This window comes from Oryza glaberrima, chromosome 2, assembly GCF_000147395.1.
Source record: "Oryza glaberrima chromosome 2, OglaRS2, whole genome shotgun sequence".
NCBI classification, from domain to species: Eukaryota; Viridiplantae; Streptophyta; class Magnoliopsida; order Poales; family Poaceae; genus Oryza; species Oryza glaberrima.
Genome location: NC_068327.1, coordinates 25,428,984 through 25,450,972, shown reverse-complemented (window position 1 = coordinate 25,450,972; position 21,989 = coordinate 25,428,984). Strand labels below are relative to the sequence as shown.

Sequence of the window (21,989 nt, the reverse complement as noted above, 5' to 3'; positions counted from 1 at the left end):
AACCTATGCCAAAATTAGGGTTGCGTCAACGGGTGCTCAGATTGCAATGAAACTGGCACGGATGGGTTCGGAATAAATCTAGGAGTTTGAAGTAGGTCTCAGATTTTGATTTTGAGGTCAAACGGATGGTCAACTTGATAGGAAAATAAAAAGGAATTTTCTGATTTATCTTTCAATAGGAAAATCTATTTTTCCTCTTCTTCTCTCGCTCTGCACAGAACTGGCCGGAATCCCACGAACGCCGGCGGTGGAGGCGGCCGGTTTTGGGAGGGATGCCGCCGGTTTTGTGGTCCCCAAGGTGTAGGGACTCCGTTACCGTGGTCGGCGGTGGCATAGGCGCCGGTGGCGAGGCTGGCGGCGGCGGCCAGAAGCAGGAGGCGGTGGCGGCCATGGCGGCGGTGGTTCCAGCGATCTCCAGCGAGGGAGGCGGGCTTGGTGAGCATAAGAGGAGGGAGGCAGAGCCAAAGGTGGCGGCGGCTGAAGCTAGGGCGGCCTGGAGCAGCGGCGCGCCATGCGGCTGTCGGCGGCCAAACAGGGCAGTGGCAGCGGGAGGCAGCGCCGGCGGCGTTCCAGCGACGGATTGGAGGGGAAAGGGAGTACTTCGCATGTAGATTCCATTTTTACCTTCAATTTCAGAATATTTTCGAATTACGCGACGAATTTTGGAGCTCCATTAGTGGCGCCGGTAATAGGGTTTCGGGGATTTTTCCTCCGGTAATGGCGATTGAGTCAGCAGGGGTTGGGGCGGATTTGAGAGGGTGGAAGAGATCAAAGTTGCGGTTCTTGAGCCTTCTAGCTGAGTAAGGAAGGGGATATGATTGCGGGAAGCTGTCACGGCGGCATTCGTCCGTCGATCGTCCTCGTGTGTGCGTGTGGCGTGCGCGGGTTGGGCACGAGGTGGGCGCGAGCGCACGCAAGCACGGCGTAAGGCGGCACAGGGTTGGCGCGAGGCGGCACGGGCTGGCTCGGGCCTAGCCGAGGAGAAGAAGAAGGAAACAGAGAAAGGAAGGAGAAAGAAAGAAATAGAAAAGGAAAAAAATAAATAGATGGAAAAAAGAGAAAGGTAAAAATAGAGAAATGGAAAATATGGAGAGAAATTAAAATGGTTGGGGTTTGAATTGATGTGGAATTCAGAAGCTTTTTATTTTTGGGATATAATTGAATTTGGATTCAAAGGAATTATTTGACGGGTGAGATGCACTTAGCAACAAATTGTTGGGTGGTCCAAACGGAAAAAATAACTAAGTTACTCGGTTAAAAAGTGAAGAAAAAAGTTATTTGAGAATGTTCAAACTGAAACTTAGCAAATAAAATGTGAACCAAATTATAATTCACTCATCTGGACAGAGCTCTATTACACTTGAAAACAAAATAAATTCCTATTTGGCAGCTTTAAAAATGGACGAACAACTTCGGAAACGGGAGTTCTAGCAATCATGCAACAACCCCCTATATATCCAATCCTGCATATCATCATCGTCTTTGCGGGAAATACTAGATTCTTCCATGGACGCTTTTGATTTGGAGCAGTATAAACAGCCGTAGAGGTGGCAATGGCAATTTGGAGGCATATCGGCTTTTTGCGTTGCGTTGTCGTCTTCCCGGACGATGGGCCGCGTCCCAGCCGGCATCCGTGAATTGATTGATTATAACTTATAAGCAGCCTCCTAGGTCTGCGCAACGGCGGCGCAGCTCTCCAACCTTCCATAAAACAACAATCTAATTAATGTGAAATATTTTCTCCGCTACAAAATAAATATAGTTTTGCACGGTTTATATTCAACGTTTAACCATTCGTATTATTTAAAATTTTTTTATGATTAGTATTTTTATTGTTATTAAACGATAAAACATGTATAGTTCTTTACGTGTAACTAATTTTTAAATATATACTTCACGGAGTATATATAAGCATAACCCTACGCTATCTACTGAACCTATTTACAAAAACAGAATGGAGAGAGATTAGAGAACCGTGTGAATTAGCACAGATAAGACTTCTTATACAAGAGATGACATGCCTAAATATATCACGCTACCAACTTCCTCCCTCTCGTTTCAGGGAGACGACGAGAGAATCTGCGGCTAAGCTGGTGCCGCCACCTTTCACATGGAAGCCGCCGCTCCCGAGATAGAGAGGTGCGACGCCGGCGACGTGGAGTCGGACCACGACGGCGCCGCCGCCGCCGCCGAGCGCGTGCCGCCGTGGCGCGAGCAGGTGACGGCGCGGGGCATGGTGGCGGCGCTGCTCATCGGATTCGTCTACACCGTCATCATCATGAAGCTGGCGCTCACCACGGGGATCATCCCCACGCTCAACGTCTCCGCCGCGCTCCTCGCCTTCCTCGCGCTCCGCGGCTGGACGCGCGCGCCCGCCCTCCTCCTCCCCGGCGGCGGCGCCGCCTCCTCCTCCTCCCGGCGCCGCCCCTTCACCCGCCAGGAGAACACCGTTGTCCAGACCTGCGCCGTCGCCTGCTACACCATGGGATTCGGCGGTGCGCGCCCCGCTACTACTTCCTGTTTGATTTCTCTCCCCAAGTCTTTCTTAATTTGTTCTTGCGATGGCGCCTGTATATAAAATTGGGGGATATCGTGCGCCCAGGTGGGTTCGGGTCGTCGCTGCTGGCTCTGAACAGGAAGACGTACGAGTTGGCCGGGGTGAGCACGCCGGGCAACTCGCCGGGGAGCTACAAGGAGCCCGGGGTCGGGTGGATGACCGGATTCCTGTTTGCGATTAGCTTCGTTGGGCTCCTTAACTTGCTTCCACTCAGAAAGGTGTGTACTTTGCCCACAATTTTTGTTCCGTTGGTACTGAATATGCAATGGATTAAATTAGACCTGTCCCTGCAAATTCAGGACTCTCTGGAGTTCCTGCTATTATGTTCGTTAATTGTTGTGATTTGCTATCTTTCAGTGAACTGTTTTTTTCTCTCAGTTTTGTTTCGGATTTTTGGAGAATATAGCTCAGTTGTTGCATGTGAAATCCGTGCTATATTCTCAGTTTTGTGCTGATATTAAAAATTGTGAACTCACTCCTATTTTAAGATGATATTTTACATAAACAATCTGTTGTTACATTTGTAAATTTGTCTGATCCCAGTATACGGATAGGTCATGTTTTCAAGAAAGACTAGGAAGTTTAAGTTACCCATCAGTCTACCACTATCTGTTTTACTTTGTTAGGTTCTTGATCTGCTTTATCTTGCTAACCTTTAAGGCTTTAACTAGAACTACTTGTTCAGACTCCAGAGTAATGCACATCGTGTGCATGGCATGGAAACCCAACTAACCTGCAACAGTTCAACACCAATTGGGAGTTCTACATAGTACACATCCTAATATTTGGTATGCGGCATTACATTTCCATTATCCTTAACCAACAAGTTGACTAAAGTGCTAAAACGAAATGAACTTTTTTGAGACAAATAAAATGTCATAGACTAAATGAGACAACTGTACACACGAATTCCCTCTAGATACTCTTCTTCAAGTCTAAAAAATTTGTCATTACAATCTGTAGTTTTAAGACAGAAACCAGTTTTCTTTGCATTTGTCTGTCCCACCTAATGATGTGCATGACGTTTTCAGGCTTTGATCATAGATTATAAGTTAACCTATCCAAGTGGGACTGCAACTGCTGTTCTTATAAACGGATTCCATACCCCTCAAGGAGAAAATAGTGCAAAGTATGGTCCAGGTCTCACTTGTGCTAAATACATCATCGCAGTTCGTGATATGAATTATTAATTCTACTTTTCATGCCAGGAAGCAAGTCCGCGGATTTCTGAATTGCTTTGGGATCAGCCTCTTATGGAGCTTCTTCCAGTGGTTCTACACTGGTGGAGAGAGTTGTGGGTTTCTTCAATTCCCTACCTTTGGTCTAAAGGCTTGGAAACAAACGTATGCACTATTGGTCACCCATTGTTTGTACCCCTACTTTATGCATAATTGCATATTCGTCAGGCAGCCAGATTCTCCTAACTACCAATTTTTTTTGCTGCAGGTTCTATTTTGATTTCAGCCTCACATATGTTGGTGCGGGAATGATCTGCTCACACCTTGTAAACCTCTCTGCGCTCTTTGGCGCAATACTTTCTTGGGGGATAATGTGGCCACTGATCAGCATACAAAAGGGTAAGTGGTATCCTGGAAATGTTCCTGAAAGCAGCATGACAAGCTTGTTTGGTTACAAGGTCAGGCATACAATTTACCTTTTTCTCAAAATAGTCTGATGTGAATCCATAATTTTATATGGTACAGTATCTCTAATTTTCTCCTTCTCAGTCCTTCATGTGTGTAGCTTTGATCATGGGGGATGGCCTTTACCACTTCATAAAAGTAACAGGTATCACTGCTAAGAGCCTGCATGAACGATCCAATCGTAGACATGCTAAGAAAGGTAAACGTGCTCTGCGAAATTAACTATTTCCACGTTTTCTTCCCTCTTATATCACCAAGGTAGCTGAAGCTGAGTGAATTGCAGCGACAGATGAGGATACATTTGTAATTGCTGATATGCAGCGTGACGAGTTCTTCAACAAAGACTATATTCCAAACTGGCTAGCGTATGCTGGATATGCCTTACTGAGCATTGTTGCGGTAATTGCGATACCCATAATGTTCCAACAGGTGAAGTGGTACTATGTTGTTGTAGCCTTTGTGCTTGCTCCTGTGCTGGGATTCTCCAATGCCTATGGAACTGGGCTAACTGACATGAACATGAGCTACAACTATGGCAAGATTGCTCTCTTCATCTTTGCAGCTTGGGGAGGGAGGGACAACGGTGTCATTGCTGGTCTTGTTGGTTGTGGAATAGTGAAGCAGCTAGTACAAGTCTCTGCTGATTTGATGCACGACTTTAAGACTGGTCATCTGACATTAACATCACCAAGATCCATGCTTGTTGGGCAGGCCATTGGTACAGCCATGGGCTGCATAATCGCTCCACTGACTTTCTTGCTCTTCTACAAAGCATTTGATATTGGGAACCCTGATGGATACTGGAAGGCTCCATATGCCCTGATATTTCGAAACATGGCCATTCTTGGCGTCGAGGGCTTTTCTGCACTACCAAAGCATTGTCTTGAGCTGTCTGCTGGCTTCTTTGCATTTTCTGTGCTCATCAACCTTATGAGGGACTTCTTGCCACGCAAGTACAGGGATTATGTGCCCCTGCCGACGGCAATGGCTGTGCCATTCCTTGTTGGTGCAAATTTTGCTATTGACATGTGTGTGGGAAGCCTGATAGTCTTTGCCTGGCACAAGATCAACAGCAAGGAGTCTGCGTTGCTAGTGCCAGCGGTTGCGTCTGGTTTTATTTGTGGAGATGGTATATGGATGTTCCCTTCTTCCCTGCTTTCCCTTGCTAAGGTTAAGCCACCAATCTGCATGAAGTTCACTCCCGGAAGCTAGAGAAACAGGTGTTTCCTGGATGCTGAGTTCGACATGGTATGATAGGTGAGATGACTAATATATAATCATTTTGGATACTAGTGTTGTTCTGTTACCGTATTATTCCTTTTAATGAATCGTGCTTATTGGAGGTTATCTGTTCTTTTAGGTAATGGATAGACCGGCCTCTGTATCTAGGATGCACAAAGCAAACCATCACTTATTACAATAGTTCCACGCTGTTTTGGAAAGATAAAAATGCAACAAGTTTGTCAAGTACTCCCTCCGTTTCAAAATGTTTGACATCGTTGACTTTTTAGCACATGTTTGACCGTTCGTCTTATTCAAACAAATTTGTGAAATATGTAAAACTATATGTGTACATGAAAATATATTTAACAATGAATCAAATGATATGAAAAGAATAAATAATTACTTAAATTTTTTGAATAAGACGAATGGTCAAACACGTACTAAAAAGTCAACGGTGTCAAACATTTTGAAACGGAGGGAGTATTAAATAGGCACCATTTTGGAGGTTATCTGTTGGTGCCTTGAAAATCAGTTTTTCTCAGTATTTCCAGAGGGAAGTGGATCTTAACTTCTTCAGACTACTGTTACCGGTTGTGTATTGTGTTAAGTACATAATAGAGAACTTGTAGTTCTGCATCATTTTGAAGGATAAATATGAATAGAGTACTATTGCCCAACCTCCTGTATTTAGTTATTTTAGTTTGTTTTTTTAGATAGTTGCTACACCAAAGAATTACAGTAATTAATAGTGCTATGACCTTGCAAGTAGCATATTGCAATTTTTGGAGAGTGTACTCATTCAGAACCTTTCCGGGTTCTGAGTGGAACTTCTGGCGAAATTTCTGTGTTCCTCTCCTGCCGCATCCCAGGCAGGTGAAGAGCTCTCAGCTTTGCCTAGGGAACTCTATGGAAAATAATAATGGATCTTATTTTATTTTTTGGATAAAGGGGCGAGGGAGACCTCAGCTTGTTTTGAAAGCTGATACTTACAGAAGTAAATAAAAACAGAAAAAGTTGATGATGAGGACATCAGCTTACAATCAGAACATCAAAAGAAACAACTTTCCACCTGTGTGGTAACGTTACAACGCTTCAACCTCTTCAAAAATTTCCTTTGATTATATATCTCTTATCCGATTCCTATGTTTTTTCTATGGTCCAATTAAACGATTATTTCTATTTGTTGCAATAATCTGTTTTACACATGTATCTTGTATTTAGGTTAGAATCTTGTGTTTTTTTTCTTTGTTTTTCTATTTCTACAACTACGAAGGTAGCCCGCACATTCGTGTGGGCATGCGTCATACACAAATTAAGTTTGAGACACTTATAAGAACGAAACATTAACCGGAGAACATCAGCTATGATTTTTCCGTAAATTGTTTTTGGCGGCATTAATTGCTTTTATAATTTTCTAACCTAAGTTTATTAGAGGACAAATTGGATGGGATATGAAGCTCCACTAAATGTATGGGTTTATAAAGCCTAATATGATTGATATAGTTTGAGAGGCGGTCCATCTATGAACATTTCAGTAAAGTGGGTCGGAGGTACCACACAATCTAACGTGAATACGATAAGGACGAAATATAATTGCACAATAATATTTTTGAAATGTAATGTACGATGAATACACACATGTTTTTTCTAATATAAGATAGATCTAACGGTTAGAAATAATGGTTCCACCAGTTTAAAACGCATATGAGTATTCTAGAAATATAGTTTAAAAACTATGGTTATTTTAATATCCAACATTATTGTGAAGTAAACTAACTCAACTGGTTAGGTTTCTTATGGTAGAACTTGCCCACTCGGGTTCAAGTCCTAGACTTAACAAATTCTTTCAGTGCTAAGCAACGTATCTGTCGACAGCGTGGCACTCGTGGTGACTTCGTTAATCTCAAAATATGTCAGCCTAGTCTGTTGGAGGTACTTATAGGGATAGGGTGTGTGTGCGCGTTTATAGGGGTGAGTATGTGCGCGTTGTGAGCGTATGCGTTTGTACTTTGTTTCTCAAAACAATATCCAACTTTATTGATTTTTTTCTCTTTAATTTTAATAGATACAAATATGAGGGGGCGGATAGTGTTGTGTACATGTGAGGGTGAGGAGGAGGAGGAGATTTTATTTTTCTATTTTTTTCTAAATGATTTAAGTGAAAGCCGATGATGTGGTGTTTCGTTTTTTCTAAGAATTTTGAAGGTTCTTTCTGTTTTTTAATAGGACGTGACACATGGCGATTCAAGATTTTTTTAAAAAAAAATAATTGATCTAATAGTTAAAAATTATGGACACGTCAATTTATTTGGTTTTTCTTAGAATTTTAGAATATGATATACAATTATTTATAAGCGTTCTGGAGGGTGTTTAATTGATTTTTGTTATGTAGAATGATTTAGTATAATATAATACATATGTTCAATTAATTTTTGTTGTTGTTATTTAGTTGCCATGCGAACGATAGAGTCTACCTTCAAATGATGTAATTTTAACTTTTATATAGTAAAATATAGCTAATGCGATCTTGATTTATTTATTTAATTATAAATAAAACAATATCTATGACTGTTTTTATTTTATGTTAGTTAAAAAAATGGAAGAGGTTAATTGAATTGGATAGAAGAGGACGGGAGGGTCAGAGATATACATACGGCATGAGGATGGGAGGATATTAATGTTTTAAAGATAGATCGAATGGGTCCTAGTTTCGAGTTATCTATTTTTATAAATACAGTTAATCTTAGATTTATTAGAAAATATTTTGGGTATTGTATTTTTTAATTAAACTACTTAAATTGTTTTAAATTATTCTAATTTAAGTGTATGTTATTAATCCGAAGGTTAAAAATCTATTTGATTTTTTTTCTTAAAGATGTATGGATCAGTGAACAATAGCCAAAGTAATGATTTTTTTAATAATATAGTTCACTTGTATTTTCAATTTTAAGTTCTATAGTAAATAATCTAGTGGTGTGCACCAATAAGAGGTTAGCTATATGATTTAGATGATGTAGTTGTTTAAAATTTGTTACCATAAAATATTTTTTCCATCTAACTAAAAGAGGAAAATAGGAGAGAAAGGAAATAGGTGGGGAGGTATGTACGCACAATGGGTTCACTGCATATTAGTAAAAAACTACATCAAAATGTTTTGTTCATTCTCATATTTTTTTGTGATTTTTCTAATTTATTAAAATGCAGGCATATAAGCGTTTGTAGAAGTGCTACGTGATGGTTTGACAGCGTTTATAGGATGTTTACTGGACAAAGAGTTAAATATGCTTACATGTGATAATTATTAAACTAAAATATAGTTAATATCTCCTTTAAAAAATATAGTTAATATCAAATCTAGTCGTAATATTTTCCATACATACATCTAATTTAGATAAGTTTAGGGCTCATTTGAATCGCAGGGTTGAAAAAATGGAGGAATAGGAAAAACACAGGATTCTGATAGGAATTAAAGTGTAAAATAGAGGATTGCAAAACATAGGAAAAACACAGGAATGGTCGTTTGATTGGAGCGCAGGAAAAACGCAGGAATCAGATGAGAGAGATAGACTCAAAGGAAATTTTCCAAGAGGTTGAAGCTCTTGCTATATTTTCTCTAAAATCCACATGCAATGTGCCATTCCATAGTAATTTCATAGGATTTGAAAAGCTTCAATCCTTTGAATCAAAGGGCCAAATAGGAAAATTTCCTATAGTATTTGAATCCTATGAAATTCCTATATAAATCCTTTGATTCAAAGGGGCCTATTATGGGATGGATGGATGTTGCTTGTATATATAAAGATTCAAGGATGGTAGGACGGTGCATAGCATGTACATATTCGAAGATTTTTTTTCTCAATCCATGAATAGTAGTACGTATTGTACATGTGAGTTTTTTTTCACTTTTTCTGGGGAACAGTATGTATGCAGTTTCTCTCATAGCAATTTGGTGGGAGCGGCAGGGCTAATCCTTCTTTCTTTTTCTCAACCGTACTTACGTTTTTTGTTTATTTTTTTTCATGAGTAGTAAAGTACGGAAGTACGTATATGTACGTACAACTATTCACATGATTTTCTTATTCGGGGAGGTTATATAGGATGTATTTTAAGTAAATTTAATCTAATGGTTGAAAATAGTGTGTTGGATGTTTTTATTTTTTTTATCGGAAATTTGTAATGTTCTCTCTAATTTATTAGAGCGTCAGTTGACGGCTCAGAAGCGTTGGTAGGAGTGACCCGTGATTGTTTAGAAGCGTTTATACGAAGTTTAATTAACTTTTAATACGTAGTCCATAGATAATAGATTGAAAGTTTTCATAAAGAGGCAGAAGCACTCGTTGGTCCGCAGATGGAGCTCCCGTACGTGCCGGACTGCCGGTGCGCATCGGCGTCATGACCCGTACGTCTTCGCTCACGTTGGTGTATTGCAGGTCGGTCCTCCACAAAGCAAATGTTGGGTTGACATCCATGTCCCACTCCCACACAAGTCCTAGGCCCAGCACGACTTATAACAACCGACCCAGCGTGCGCCACGAGAGCTTGAACGGCGAAAAGGCTATGGGGCGATCGATCGGATCAGCCGATACCCCCTCTCCTCCAGTGGTTTCTTTTTTTTTTTCACCGCATTACTTTTCTATTTTAGTAAATTTATGCACATAAAGTTTATACATCTTAAGTTTACACATCTAAAGTTTAGAGACCCAAAGTTTATAAGTCAAAAGTTTATATATCCGATTCAAATTTGAATTTGAATTCAAATACATTTTATATATAGTATTTCTATACATCTAAAGTTTATACGGAGTACACCTAAAGTTTATAAACCCAAAGTTTATAAGTCAAAAATTTATATACCTGATTCAAATTTGAATTATATCTAATTTAAATTTGAATTTAAATATTATTTATATATAGTATTTCTATACATCTAAAGTTTATACACCTAAAGTTTATAGACCCAAAGTTTATAAGTCAAAAGTTTACATATCCGATTCAAATTTGAATTTGAATTCAAATATTAGTTTATAGATCCAAAGTTTATAAATCAAAAGTTTATATACCCGTTTCAAATTTGAATTTAAATTCAAATATTTTTATATATAGTATTTCTATACATAATTTTTTTCAACTTTATTTTTTTTTATTTATTTTAAATTTATAGTGTTGTAGGAAGAGAAGAATGGGAGGAGAAAGGGGGAGAGAGCGTATAGGGGGGATGGGAATCAATCGCTCCAAGCGATCGATCGCCAATTAGCCACCCCCTTGAACGGTGGCGACGCCCGCACGGCTCCCGGCCCGCCAAAGAACGCAGCTCGTTGCAAGCAGGGTTTACGTAATCGTATGATTACCATGCAGTTATCATGATTATCACATAGAGTAATTACCATACGGTTATCATGATTAGCAGGGTTTACATAATCGTATGATTACCATGCGGTTATCATGATTATCACGTAGAGTAATTTTTTCAGTTTCTAAAATCACTGTATATCTCACGATAATCGTACGATTTTTACAGTAACCACACTTGGGACGGTTTGGTGAACGGTACCGTTAATGAAATGGAAAAGGAGAAAATTGGCTATGAGAATAACTCGTACGAAGAGGATATATGAGAATAAAATGGATAAGCGTATATACTATCTTTGATGCTAAGCACAAGATGTCTTACATATGAAACCAATCAAATTGAAGATAACAACTATGTGGTTAATATGGTAAAGACTAGAGAGTCCATTTTATTGTGCCCACGTGTATATACTTCAATTTGATCTAAACTAAAGATAAAAAAAAAACCAAGTTACTATATATAAGGACGTTTGTTTTTTTTTCAGTTATAGCCTACAGTACATATTATATTACATTTTTTTCATGCAAATATAGTTCTCTTTGTCACATATCATTGCCAAAGGTACCATTGTGAACCATTGGTAAAGGTATGTCCTCTCAGTAATTTTTTCTTGTACCTTCAGAACTTATAACCATTTCCGAGAGGCATATTAAACCCATCGGTTACTAATATACCCCATCGGTTACTAATATACCCCGTCGGCCACTAATAATAATTTCCGAGAGTTATATTAAACCCCTCGGTTACTAATATACCCCGTCGGCCACTTATAACCATTTCCGAGTGGTATCTTATAACTCTCACTCACTGATATATCCCGTCGGCCACATGCTAAATAGCCAAATGTTCTCGTAACAACCCTCGCTAAAATTTTAAACGGTCAGCCACCTAAATCTTCCTGACGGTCTGTAGGATTTTTTGCTTGGACGCTTGGCAAATCTTAGGATTCTAGTAGTGGGTGAACCTTAGCCGCAGCAGCATATGCTCCTCTCGCGGCAGCCGCTTCGCTTCCGCAGCGCCGGGCCGCTTGCCGTGCCAAGCGCGCGCTGACGCAGTGACGCCTGAGGCTACTCGGGTCAAGTCCTCCACTCTGCCAGTCCGCCTCCGCCCACAGGTATGTCGCCGCTGGTTTGCACCTTCGAACCGCAGTAAAATAGAAATGAGGGGGGCGAAATTCATGTGCCATTTCCTGAGCAATCTTTGGCCTTTTGCCTAAGCATTTTCGCTGATATCAGTGTACCAAGACGCTGTTAATTAATTTCCGAAATGGAAGACCATGGAAGCCTTTACCGGCCCGGTCAGACAAATCTGAATGATGGAGATACGATGCCTCACTCGATGCCTTTGCTAACTGCTACTACTACAACTGTTGTGTTGCCCGTGAAAACACCTTGGACCAGATGGAGACTACTAGGCGGAAAAAAACACGAATATTAGAGAAGGATCTAATATTAAATATTTTTTAACTAAATTTTTTAATTGAAAATATAAAATATTTAGAAAGGGTGAAGCTTCGAACGCAGATCATATAGCCCAGAGCTAGTCAGAAGATCCCTGAGCATTTCTCGACTACTAGCCAGGTCGAAGCTCGTATGTCATCACCTCTTTACTTTCGAAGCCAAGGTTGGTGATCTCTGCTCGCAAGGAAGATGTTGTATACTTGTATGTTGTATCAATCAATATGAACATTTCCCTTCAAAAAAAAAAGAATCAATATGAACATGTGCCGTTCAGCATCAGAGAGCAATTTTGTAGTTATATAGAGTTCTGGAGCTGTTGCAGTACATACCTTTGCCCCCGCCTTCCCAAGAGGAATTTTAATTTACAAGTCAAAAAGATGCAAACTTCCAACGAATTTTCGCTGATTTTACCAAACGTCTGGTGTGTGAGAGCTACTTCGGAGAGTACGTCCTCCAATTACCAAACGTCTTAGCATGTGGGTCTTACCATTAGAAATTGACACCTGCCGAGGCACGCGAGGTCAACACCAAAACCGCATGCCGCCAACACGTGACGAGACTCTCTCTATCTATATAGTCAGCCGCGGAAGATGCCGCCCGGCACACGGGATGAGCAAAACGGTGGGATAGATTCATAGATAGATAGTAGTAGTACTGGATAGATAGAAAGATAGATAGTCCAGCCAGAAAGGCGCCGTCGCCTGTCTGTCTGGTCCAAGAAACAGAAACGTTCGTGTCGCCGTATAAGTTGCAGAACTCGTCGATCTCCAGTGTATAAGCGAATCAGTTTGTGGTTTGTTCCGGGAGGAAGAACAGAAGACCGGAAGGGTTGGCTGCGATGGCCGGAGGGAAGGCGGTGTACTCGTTCCAGGAGGTGAGCAAGCACAACGACCGGAAGGATTGCTGGCTCATCATCGCCGGCAAGGTTAGCTCTCGCCACTTCCAGACTCTCTCCTCCTCCCTATCGTTTTTCTCTGAACTGAATTCAGCATGATAATTATGATGGTTTTTTTCATTTCTTCTTTCTTTTATTCTTTCTTTCTTTCTTTTTGAGGTTTGGCTTTCATTTCTTCTCCAGGTGTACGACGTGTCGCCGTTCATGGAGGAGCACCCCGGCGGCGACGAGGTCCTGCTGGCGTGCACCGGTGAGCCGCCGCTCGATCTGATTCCTTCCCCCCAACACCACATATGCTCTGAGACTTTGATCGACATGATCACACAAGCTGATCCAGGGAATGGATTGAACTGTCTCACTCTGCAGGCAAGGACGCGACCGCGGATTTCAACGACATCGGGCACACGGCGACCGCGAAGGAGCTGATGCCGCAGTACTGCATCGGCGAGGTCGACGCCTCCACGGTCCCGGCCAAGCCGGCCTACCGCGTCGTCTCCGAGGACGCGAGCGCCAAGCCGGACGCCGCGAGCCAGGGCGCCTGGCTCACGGCGCTGCAGCTCGCCGTGCCGGTTGTGCTGCTGGGGCTGGCCTACGCGCTCCAGGACTTCGCCAAGACCAAGACGGCGTAGGGCTAGGGCGGCTCTGCCGCTGCAGGCTGGGGGCCTCTTGGAATCGTCATCTGAATATTTGGGTCCATAGGTCGAAGTGTCAGACTGTCAATTAAGTGTACCAGTGCTAAGTGCTAGTTAATTATTAGTAATCTCCGTAAAGAAAAATAAATGTTTGCCGATGAAGTTCTGTTTTCTATTTTTTGTTGTTGTCTGCTTTTCTGCCATTCAGCATCTGAGCATGAACCATTGATTCATCTCCATCGTTCACACTTCACATTCTTTGGATCATCTAGAATCTTCCGTTTATAGTACTATAATGACTTAAAATCTGCGGACTACTCATCTTCCGTTTATAGTACTAGTATAATGACTTAAAATCTATGGACTACTCTCTCCATCCAATTTTAAATGCAACCATAAATTTTTCACCTAATATTAGTTTTTTTGAATTTTTTTATAATTAGTATTTTTTGTTGTTATGAAATAATAAAACATGAATAGTACTTTACTGACTTATGTTTTTAAATTTTTTTAAAAAAATTAAATAAGATGGACGATAAAAGTTAGGTGCGAAAAATTATGGCTACACGGGACGGAGGGAGGGAAGATTGAAGCAGGTTGAGCCGTTGAGGCAGTCATCTGCCATAATGCTTTCATACTCTTTTCTCAATACAAATGAGATATATCTCAATGCTATGTATGCCTTCTTTAAATGTTGAAAAGCTTGTCCAGGAAAACATCGTTTAACCAGGCAATTGAGCAAGCCAAGCATGGGGGAACAGACTGAGTAAATAATCCAAATACAAGGATCAACGACGTATATGAATTATTCCTATTAATATTTGCCAAGATGACAATGTAACAAAAAATTCCTTCCGCAGGATGAACAGAAAGAGAAAGAACACAGAAGAAAAACGAATATTCTTTTACATGTGTACCACCCGCCTAATCTATAAACAACATCCAACGGCAAACGAGGAAACCGAAGGAACTTACAATACTCCGGGGTTTACAACTCGCTATGAATCATTCCTGGTAGACCTGTAGTCAAGGGTCGTGGAGCGGCACATAGATATATACAGCATCACAAGGGTCTTGGCTTGGGCGTGAGTTGCGTACCTCAGAACTTGTACAGTTTAAACTGTTGGAGCTACTTGTGTTAAATTAATTAATTGATTCTACGAGACCAATGTATAGTGCTAGGAGCCTGCTTCCAGCTGAAGAACCTGCTCTTGCTTTCCTCTTATAAATGAGGTCAATTCTTTTGGTGCAACAACCGACTTGAGCCACTCTTGAAGCTCCTCGCCCTCAACCTTTTCATTCTCTGAATGGGGTAGAGAAGAAAGCCGTTATGCATAGGTTAAACAGTTTTCATTTTTAATCTAATGAAGCAAAACCCATCATAGAAAGGAGAGCCACAATAACATATGCAACCTGATAATTTGGTCTAGTTTTTTACCTTCTAAATATGCTCCAAGGCCTTCCAAAACTGTAGGATTAGCACGGACAACTGAAAGAGCGACATCAAGGGCTGATTGAAGAAGGGCTTTTACTTCCCGCTGGACAAGGTCAACTAGATGGCCCTGTCATTAGTTTTGCAGTGTGAGCACAATACATGCAGATGGTAGCTTATGCATTTGTCAGGCAAAGAGACTTTTTTTTTTCCAAAAGAGTAAATTCATAGTTTAATAAAGGAATACGGAAACATGAAAAAAAGAGCTTCTGTTCGTAAAATTTGTTCAAAATGTGGACTGATTCATAGGCGTGGACAAAGACGGGTAATCTTTCTAAAAAAGAACTTGACTTTCTAAAAAGTTAAAAAAAAAGTACCCGCGAAAATGTCCAAATTCCAAATAAAAAATTCAAGTAAAGGAGTAGGGACATTTTGAGACAGACCTGATCCCTTCCCCATGGAGAGCCTCCGGATTCATCTAGCCCACCATTTGACAATGTTGCCACCGATATCGGACCTATGCGCTGATTAAGACCATACTCTGCTACAGCCTTGTATGCCATGTCAGTGGCACGCCTTATGTCATCAAGTGCTCCAGTAGAAACACGCCCTGACAGTACTACTTCCTCTGCTGCCCTTCCACCCAAAAGTGTTACTAGACGTCCACGCAGTTCATCAACAAAGAGCAAATATCTATCTTCTGTTGTGGGAGGGGTGTACGTAAAGCCCAATGCACCACCTGACCTTGGCAATATACTCAATTTCTGGTGGAAAAAAGAACAACACTAAAATGTAAGCCCAATACGAACATTTTCTTAAACTGTTCTATCGATAGTTGCTTGCGTTCAAACCTCCACACGTGGCTGCCCTGGCAATAGGTTTGCTACAGCAGTTCCCACAACGGCATGACCAACTTCATGCCGTGCAACAACAGCCTTTTCATTACCCTTCAGCTTTGCATGCTTTTTCTCAATGCCCTAAGAAAATAATTCCAGTTAGTTTCCAGGAAACAATGTGGAAGTAAAACAATGTCTACTCTAACAGCTGGAACAGATACATCTTCCATAACAATATTGAACTAGGGCAAGGATCAACAAAAGGGCCATTCCTTCAGTGCTGAATCAATGGACAGCATGTAGGAAAAGAATGAGGACAGTAACATCATATATGACCTTATGGCGTCCCCATTATCAAATAAAGAAAATCCATAAAGGGCCTGCTTGGCATATCTCTAGCTCAAACTCCACCGCTCCTAGAGCTGGAGCCCAACCAAACAGTTTCAGCTCCACCAATGAATGGAGTGGAGCTGGCTGGAGTGCTCTCACAAAATGAACTAGAGAGGTGAAGCTGGGTTTAGGCAGCTCCATAAATCCACTTCAGACCCAACTCTTGGAATTAAATTTAGGAGTTGGAGCCCTACCAAACGGCCCCAAAATCTATCAAAAAACTCACAAGTTGAACGGTATTTCAAAAACTTCAAAAAATTTGACTACCAGCAAGGGTGGAAATAGACATAAATTCATTGCAAGAAACCGAACGCATTTAGTGGACATAATGCACTGGCAGCTTTATTACCTATACTACAAAAGCAGAATTGGGAGAGACAAGTCAAGAATAGTTTCAAAATGGATATCTAGATATTTGTCTTGTATAAGTTGCCATTCCACATATTCTTGTAAATCGGTTAAGAAAACTAGGATAGAAATAAGAAACCAAGCAGACGAAATTTCCTTGTATAAAATGACCTTAGCAAACAATAATAGCAAACGAATTTGAGATAAAGGAACATACAGCAATAGAGCGCTCCACTGCACAGATGAAGTCAATTTTTTCCACTATTTCTTTATTTGATCTCCCAGCCAACAAAGCAGCTTCATTTACTAAATTTGCAAGGTCTGCCCTGTATAGTGTAAAAAGAATGTCAAATCAACTGAAAATGCTGCATGCTTATTAAAAAGGAGCAGAAGAATTCTCACCCAGTAAAACCAGTTGTCATTGCAGCAATGTCACTAAGATCTACATCTTTACCAAGTGGAAGCTCCTTTCTGCTCACATGAACTTTCAGAATAGATTCTCTTCCAAATCTGTCGGGAGCTTCAACCTATCACATAAATATCTATGACCTCAGACAACAGAGATCCAGTATCACTTTTTTTTATTGAGAAGATCAATTTACCATAACTACACGGTCAAATCTCCCAGGGCGTCGGAGGGCAGGATCTAAAACATCTGCTCGGTTTGTTGCTCCAAGTACAATGACAGCTGAGTTGGTGTCAAATCCATCCATTTCCTAGGTAGATTCAGAGAAAATTAAGACGAAGATAATTCAATTGGACCCCAACTAAAGATGTGTGTATGTGAGTAAAATATAGTCAGAATCACAAGATTAAAGGACTCTTTACTATCAATACCGTGAGTAATTGATTTAGTGTCTGCTCTCGCTCATCATTACTGACGATACGATAACGGCCATCACGGCTTTTTGCCACAGCATCAATCTACAAAGAAATGCAATTAGTTATCACACATTTAAGCACATAAAACTAGATTTTTGTCCTCAAACAGTAGGTTACCTCATCAATAAAAATAATCGAAGGAGATTCCTTTTTAGCTCTAGCAAATAGGTCACGCACTCGAGCTGCTCCCATGCCTACATACAACTCCACAAATTCACTTGCAGAGCAACTTATGAATGGGACTTCAGCTTCCCCTGCGACAGCTTTTGCAAGAAGCGTCTTTCCAGTTCCTGGAAGGCCCACCTGTAAATAATGAATTACATCATAGTACAAAAACTCTAGTCCAGCAACATTCATCATTACTTAAATGACTGCAGAACTGACCAACAAGACACCTCGTGGAGGTCGCGCACCAAGACGAATATATCTTTCTGGGTTCCTTAGGAACTCCTGAACATAAGATTAAGATATAACTAGCTTATTCCCCTCGAGTCAACAGATAAGGCATAATATCAGTGGATAACTGCATATACCAGTAACATTGAGCATAAAACACATACCACAATCTCTTCCAGCTCTTCTTTGGCCTCATCTACTCCAGCCACATCAGCAAATGTAACTATATCGGTACTTTCTGAAACTTTGGCCCCACCAGAGTTTGAATTCTTCCGATTCCTCAGCTGGCCTGCTGAATGCTGATATACACAAGAAACTATATTATATCTATTAAAGATATAACCGAGTATGTTCATTAGTTGATTGAAGTAACGAAGTGCATTCATCAGTACCTGAGAAAAGCTTATTGGCAATCGCTGCAGAACTACAGCAATTAATACAACATAAATAAGAGCCACCTGCAAAAAAAATAAGGGCATGGTTAGGACAAAAAAAGGCAGCTAGGAGAGAGAGCTGTATATTTCTAATAAAGAAGAAGTTAGGAACAAAATGAAACAGCAAAACAGTGCTGTCTCAGATAAATGGTATGCTCTGTAACCTATTTTCTACTTAGGATTCCATTTTGCATACTAAGTTTTAACAAAACCCCATTAATTCATTGATCTGTAAGTTCCAACATTCAACTGGAAGTTCAGTTTTTCGTGTGAACCAATCCATAAATCATTCCATCCTGTTTTCTCATTCAAGGTATACAACAGTGGTGATGAATGAAGAGTTCACAAGGATGAAGGGACGAGGGGAATATGATAATAACGAAGAAAAGTACTAGTGATTTTAAAGTCTTAATGTTAAAAGTTGTGCTTTCAATTTGCATTTGAAGTCAGGTTAGAAACTCAATCTACTGCGTAATATTACAACTGCATGTAGAAATACCCACATGAATCCTCAGATAATTCCATTATTTCAGGTCATATCCGAAGATTTATTTGGCATATTGATGCGAGGATTTTTTGTGATATGCAACTGACTATAATTTATGTTCTTGTAATAATCGGCTTATCTGTGACCAGGGCACAAATATAGTAAACTTTTAACTCTGAACTACCATGTCTATAAAACATCATTTCAACTATCACCAAACACCATGGAATATGTGATTTCTGAGTCTTCTGTTAGCAAATTGAGCAATGATGCTTCTGATTTTCCATAAGTTGAAACTAACATGAATTATGTGCTCTCGCGCAGTTGCAAATATCTCGAGCCTTCATGCTAATAGTAAACAGTTAAACACACAGCATTTTCTTCTCCTTCATGGCTGGCCAGTGGTAAGTATGCTGTATATAGTGCTATAAGCCACAAAATAACTAGTTTGCATAAGTCACTGCAACTAATTGATCTCTCCATTTCAAAACTCAACACCACACCAGTCCTACAATAACCATCATTCTACATGCTATACTGCATTCTTCCCTATCTATGTTCTGATGTGATTATTGCTTTCCCTATACTAAGATATCCAGCCTAAAAATACCACACGTATAACAATTTTATTTTTCAGCTGTAGTGCCTTACCAAAGCCGAATTGAGCAAGCCACCAGACCTTTTGTCCGGCGACCCAAACTCAACACTATTCTCCACCATTTTTTCATATGGTGTCTTAATGTCCACTGGACGTGTTGTTGTGAAGACAATTCGCCTTGGAACTCCAGCATTATCAGCAACAGAATCTGTTCCACGCTGCACCTGTGGCTGCTCCATTGCACGGGCCTCAACCTCAGGACGGAGCCTGAACATGATGTGCACCCCGTCCACCTCGACCTTCTTCACCTGGTTCTTGTCTATGCTCGCCAGGAAGTCGCTGTATGGGACGCTGACGTACGTTGTCTGTGGCCGGGGCTCTGAGCCAGGCAGCGCGATCTCGGGCCGCAGCATTCGGAGCGCGAATATGGCGAACCCAAGCTGGAGCAGGAGGAACCCCATTTCCCTCCCCTGAACTATGGGCTCCCAAAGCCACCGCCCAACGCCTCCGCCCTTAATCAGCTTCCGCCGCCACTTGTTCTCCCCCCTCTTCGATGAGGGCGGCTGCGGAGGCGTCGCGGCCGCGCTCGTGGTGCTCGTGCTGGCGCCATCACCTCCTGCCTCCGCCGCCGCCGCCGCCCCGTCGCGGTCCCCATCTCCAGAGGAGGAGGACGACGCCTCTCCTGGCCCGGACGCTTCGGCCCCGTCCCCTTCGCGCTCGACGTTGGCGCGCGCCGCCGGCGGGCGGCGGAGGACGCGGCGCTGGACGACCGCGAACCCGAGCCCCCGCGGCGGCACGGCGGAGATTCGTACGGACGCGGAGCAGCCGCCTCCCGCGGACGCTCTCCTGGGGAGCGGCCGCAGCAGCGACCGCGAAGGCGACGCGACGGGGAGCGACGCCGCCGCGAGGGTTTCGGCGGCGGCGGAGGCGGAGGCCATGTCAGCGGACGCGTGCCCCCCCGGAACCCTAATCCCTCGGAGCCGGAAGAATCGGAGAGCGCTCGCTGCGCCGCGCCGCGCGCGCGTGGAGGAGGGAGGAATCGGCGGGGAGGGGTCGGGGTGAGGAGGAGGAAGAGAGAGAGAGAGAGAGAGAGAGAGAGAGAGGGGGAGAGATGAGGAAGGCAGAGGCCGAGGCGAGACCGGCGAGGAGGGAGGGAAAGAGGGTGGCCGTTAGTTACGCCACTACGCCGTCACACGGGATGGTTTGTTATACGGACATCCCGTCACCGATGCATCTGTACGCGACGTGCCGCTGACGAGGTGGGCCCACATGGGCTGCTGCAGGGGTTTCACCGCGGAAGAGCGCGGGGCTTATCCGTTCCGATTGGATGTCGCACGGAGCGGTAACGGGATTGGAGGCGGTGGGTCCCGTGCTGTCAGTCGGAGTAGTTTTGCTCGTGTGTCGTCAGAATGTGGGGACACTATTATCACACGCTAGAGATATTTGGCACGTCGGATGGTGCAGCGCTGCGAGGCGCTCGTGTCCACAGAAACGATGGAACGACGGCGAGAATTTGGGTGCACATATCTCTTCCACTGCAAACAAAAACCGATGGATTTAATTTGGATGTAGTAGTAGCATGTTTTGAACTCGTTTTTATTCAACTTTATTTTTGCGGGGAAGCTTGTTCTGAACTCGTTGGCACAATCTGCACCTCTTTTATCACTCTGTCAGTTTTGTTACGTTGGTGCATGTAAATGGTCTGCGTGATAACCATGTAGCCATCAAGTTATCCAACTTAATTGAAAGCCGTCAGATTTGTGGGGTTCCGTTTGTCACTTTGTCTGGTGGTTGCATTAGGCGGAGCTTATTGATTCTGTGGCAACCACTAATTAAGTTCAGCTCACAGGTTGGATAATAAAATACTGCTTATAAGACAAATTTAATGTAGATAACTAGACATATGCCCAATAGTGAAAGTTCAACCTTAACAAAGAGCAGATACAAGTTATGTGATGTGATTTTCGGAAGTGGCTGTGGTAAAGCCATAAAGGAGTTTTAATTAGGTCAGCAATCCGCATTAGGATAAGCATGATAGCATCTGCATATTTTTCGGAAAAAAAACATCTCGATAAAATAGGGCAAAGGTGTCTGAAGCTTTACGTAGTGCATATGCGACTAGGTCTTGTTTTGCGAGCTCCTAATAGTTAACGACTCGCACAAGACTGCTAAGTTTATATTGATAGTCCGGTCTAACTGATTGAGATGTGTAATTATAACTCTTTTCTTCTAATATATTGACGTGCAATCCTTTTTCATGTTCATGAAAAAAAAAGGTTCATATTGATAGAGAAAAAAATTACAAGATTATAACACTGGCAGGTTGTAACTAGGAAAACAAGAAAAAATGACCACCCCGCGCACCGACAACACCAAAACACAAACCCGACAACCGCTAGGCTAACAAAGGAACTACAGCTGAGGA

General features: G+C 42.0%; 3 protein-coding genes across 8 annotated transcripts; 2 read left to right on the top strand and 1 right to left on the bottom strand.

Annotated features, from left to right (window-relative positions):
* The first annotated feature begins 1,945 nt into the window (after positions 1-1,945).
* LOC127763492 (metal-nicotianamine transporter YSL2) lies at positions 1,946-10,807 on the top strand. 6 transcript variants are annotated; one of them, XR_008015724.1, is made up of 9 exons: positions 1,946-2,495; positions 2,603-2,775; positions 3,589-3,686; positions 3,766-3,900; positions 4,004-4,193; positions 4,285-4,399; positions 4,484-5,457; positions 6,373-6,500; positions 10,594-10,807. XR_008015724.1 is itself a non-coding variant. In XM_052288217.1 (8 exons), exons 1-7 carry the CDS (start codon positions 2,111-2,113, stop codon positions 5,410-5,412), a joined length of 2,025 nt encoding a protein of 674 aa, XP_052144177.1. In that variant the 5' UTR covers positions 1,946-2,110; the 3' UTR covers positions 5,413-5,457; positions 10,594-10,807. The 6 variants fall into 6 exon arrangements, 4 of the variants coding, with proteins under 4 accessions (XP_052144177.1, XP_052144174.1, XP_052144173.1 ...); XR_008015723.1 differs by having other exon boundaries at positions 10,586-10,807; XM_052288217.1 differs by lacking the exon at positions 6,373-6,500.
* A 1,495-nt stretch (positions 10,808-12,302) lies between these two features.
* Positions 12,303-13,939, top strand: LOC127763493 (cytochrome b5-like). Its single transcript, XM_052288218.1, has 3 exons — positions 12,303-13,159; positions 13,313-13,379; positions 13,496-13,939. The coding sequence occupies exons 1-3, from the start codon at positions 13,073-13,075 to the stop codon at positions 13,756-13,758; spliced, it is 417 nt and encodes a 138-aa protein (XP_052144178.1). The 5' UTR covers positions 12,303-13,072; the 3' UTR covers positions 13,759-13,939.
* A 619-nt stretch (positions 13,940-14,558) lies between these two features.
* Positions 14,559-20,729, bottom strand: LOC127763490 (ATP-dependent zinc metalloprotease FTSH 7, chloroplastic). Its single transcript, XM_052288211.1, has 13 exons — positions 19,618-20,729; positions 18,438-18,503; positions 18,210-18,344; positions 18,034-18,099; positions 17,767-17,952; positions 17,605-17,691; positions 17,370-17,483; positions 17,170-17,294; positions 16,985-17,093; positions 16,045-16,170; positions 15,637-15,957; positions 15,200-15,323; positions 14,559-15,064 (listed from the first exon to the last, which is right to left on the bottom strand). The coding sequence occupies exons 1-13, from the start codon at positions 20,500-20,502 to the stop codon at positions 14,940-14,942; spliced, it is 2,469 nt and encodes an 822-aa protein (XP_052144171.1). The 5' UTR covers positions 20,503-20,729; the 3' UTR covers positions 14,559-14,939.
* Positions 20,730-21,989: the final 1,260 nt, after the last annotated feature.

Bases quoted from the DNA above. Each gene is read 5' to 3' on its own strand.
- LOC127763490 (XM_052288211.1), bottom strand. From the start codon at position 20,502: ATGGCCTCCGCCTCCGCCGCCGCCGAAACCCTCGCGGCGGCGTCGCTC. The intron at 18,345-18,437 runs GTACTGATGAAT...TGTGTATATCAG, and splicing joins TGCCAATAAGCTTTTCTCAG to CATTCAGCAGGCCAGCTGAG. The intron at 17,295-17,369 runs GTAAATTGATCT...TTTATGTGATAG, and splicing joins GATTTGACCGTGTAGTTATG to GTTGAAGCTCCCGACAGATT.
- LOC127763493 (XM_052288218.1), top strand. From the start codon at position 13,073: ATGGCCGGAGGGAAGGCGGTGTACTCGTTCCAGGAGGTGAGCAAGCAC. The intron at 13,160-13,312 runs GTTAGCTCTCGC...TTTCTTCTCCAG, and splicing joins GGCTCATCATCGCCGGCAAG to GTGTACGACGTGTCGCCGTT. The intron at 13,380-13,495 runs GTGAGCCGCCGC...CTCACTCTGCAG, and splicing joins GGTCCTGCTGGCGTGCACCG to GCAAGGACGCGACCGCGGAT.
- LOC127763492 (XM_052288217.1), top strand. From the start codon at position 2,111: ATGGAAGCCGCCGCTCCCGAGATAGAGAGGTGCGACGCCGGCGACGTG. The intron at 4,194-4,284 runs GTCAGGCATACA...TCTCCTTCTCAG, and splicing joins CAAGCTTGTTTGGTTACAAG to TCCTTCATGTGTGTAGCTTT. The intron at 4,400-4,483 runs GTAAACGTGCTC...AGTGAATTGCAG, and splicing joins TCGTAGACATGCTAAGAAAG to CGACAGATGAGGATACATTT.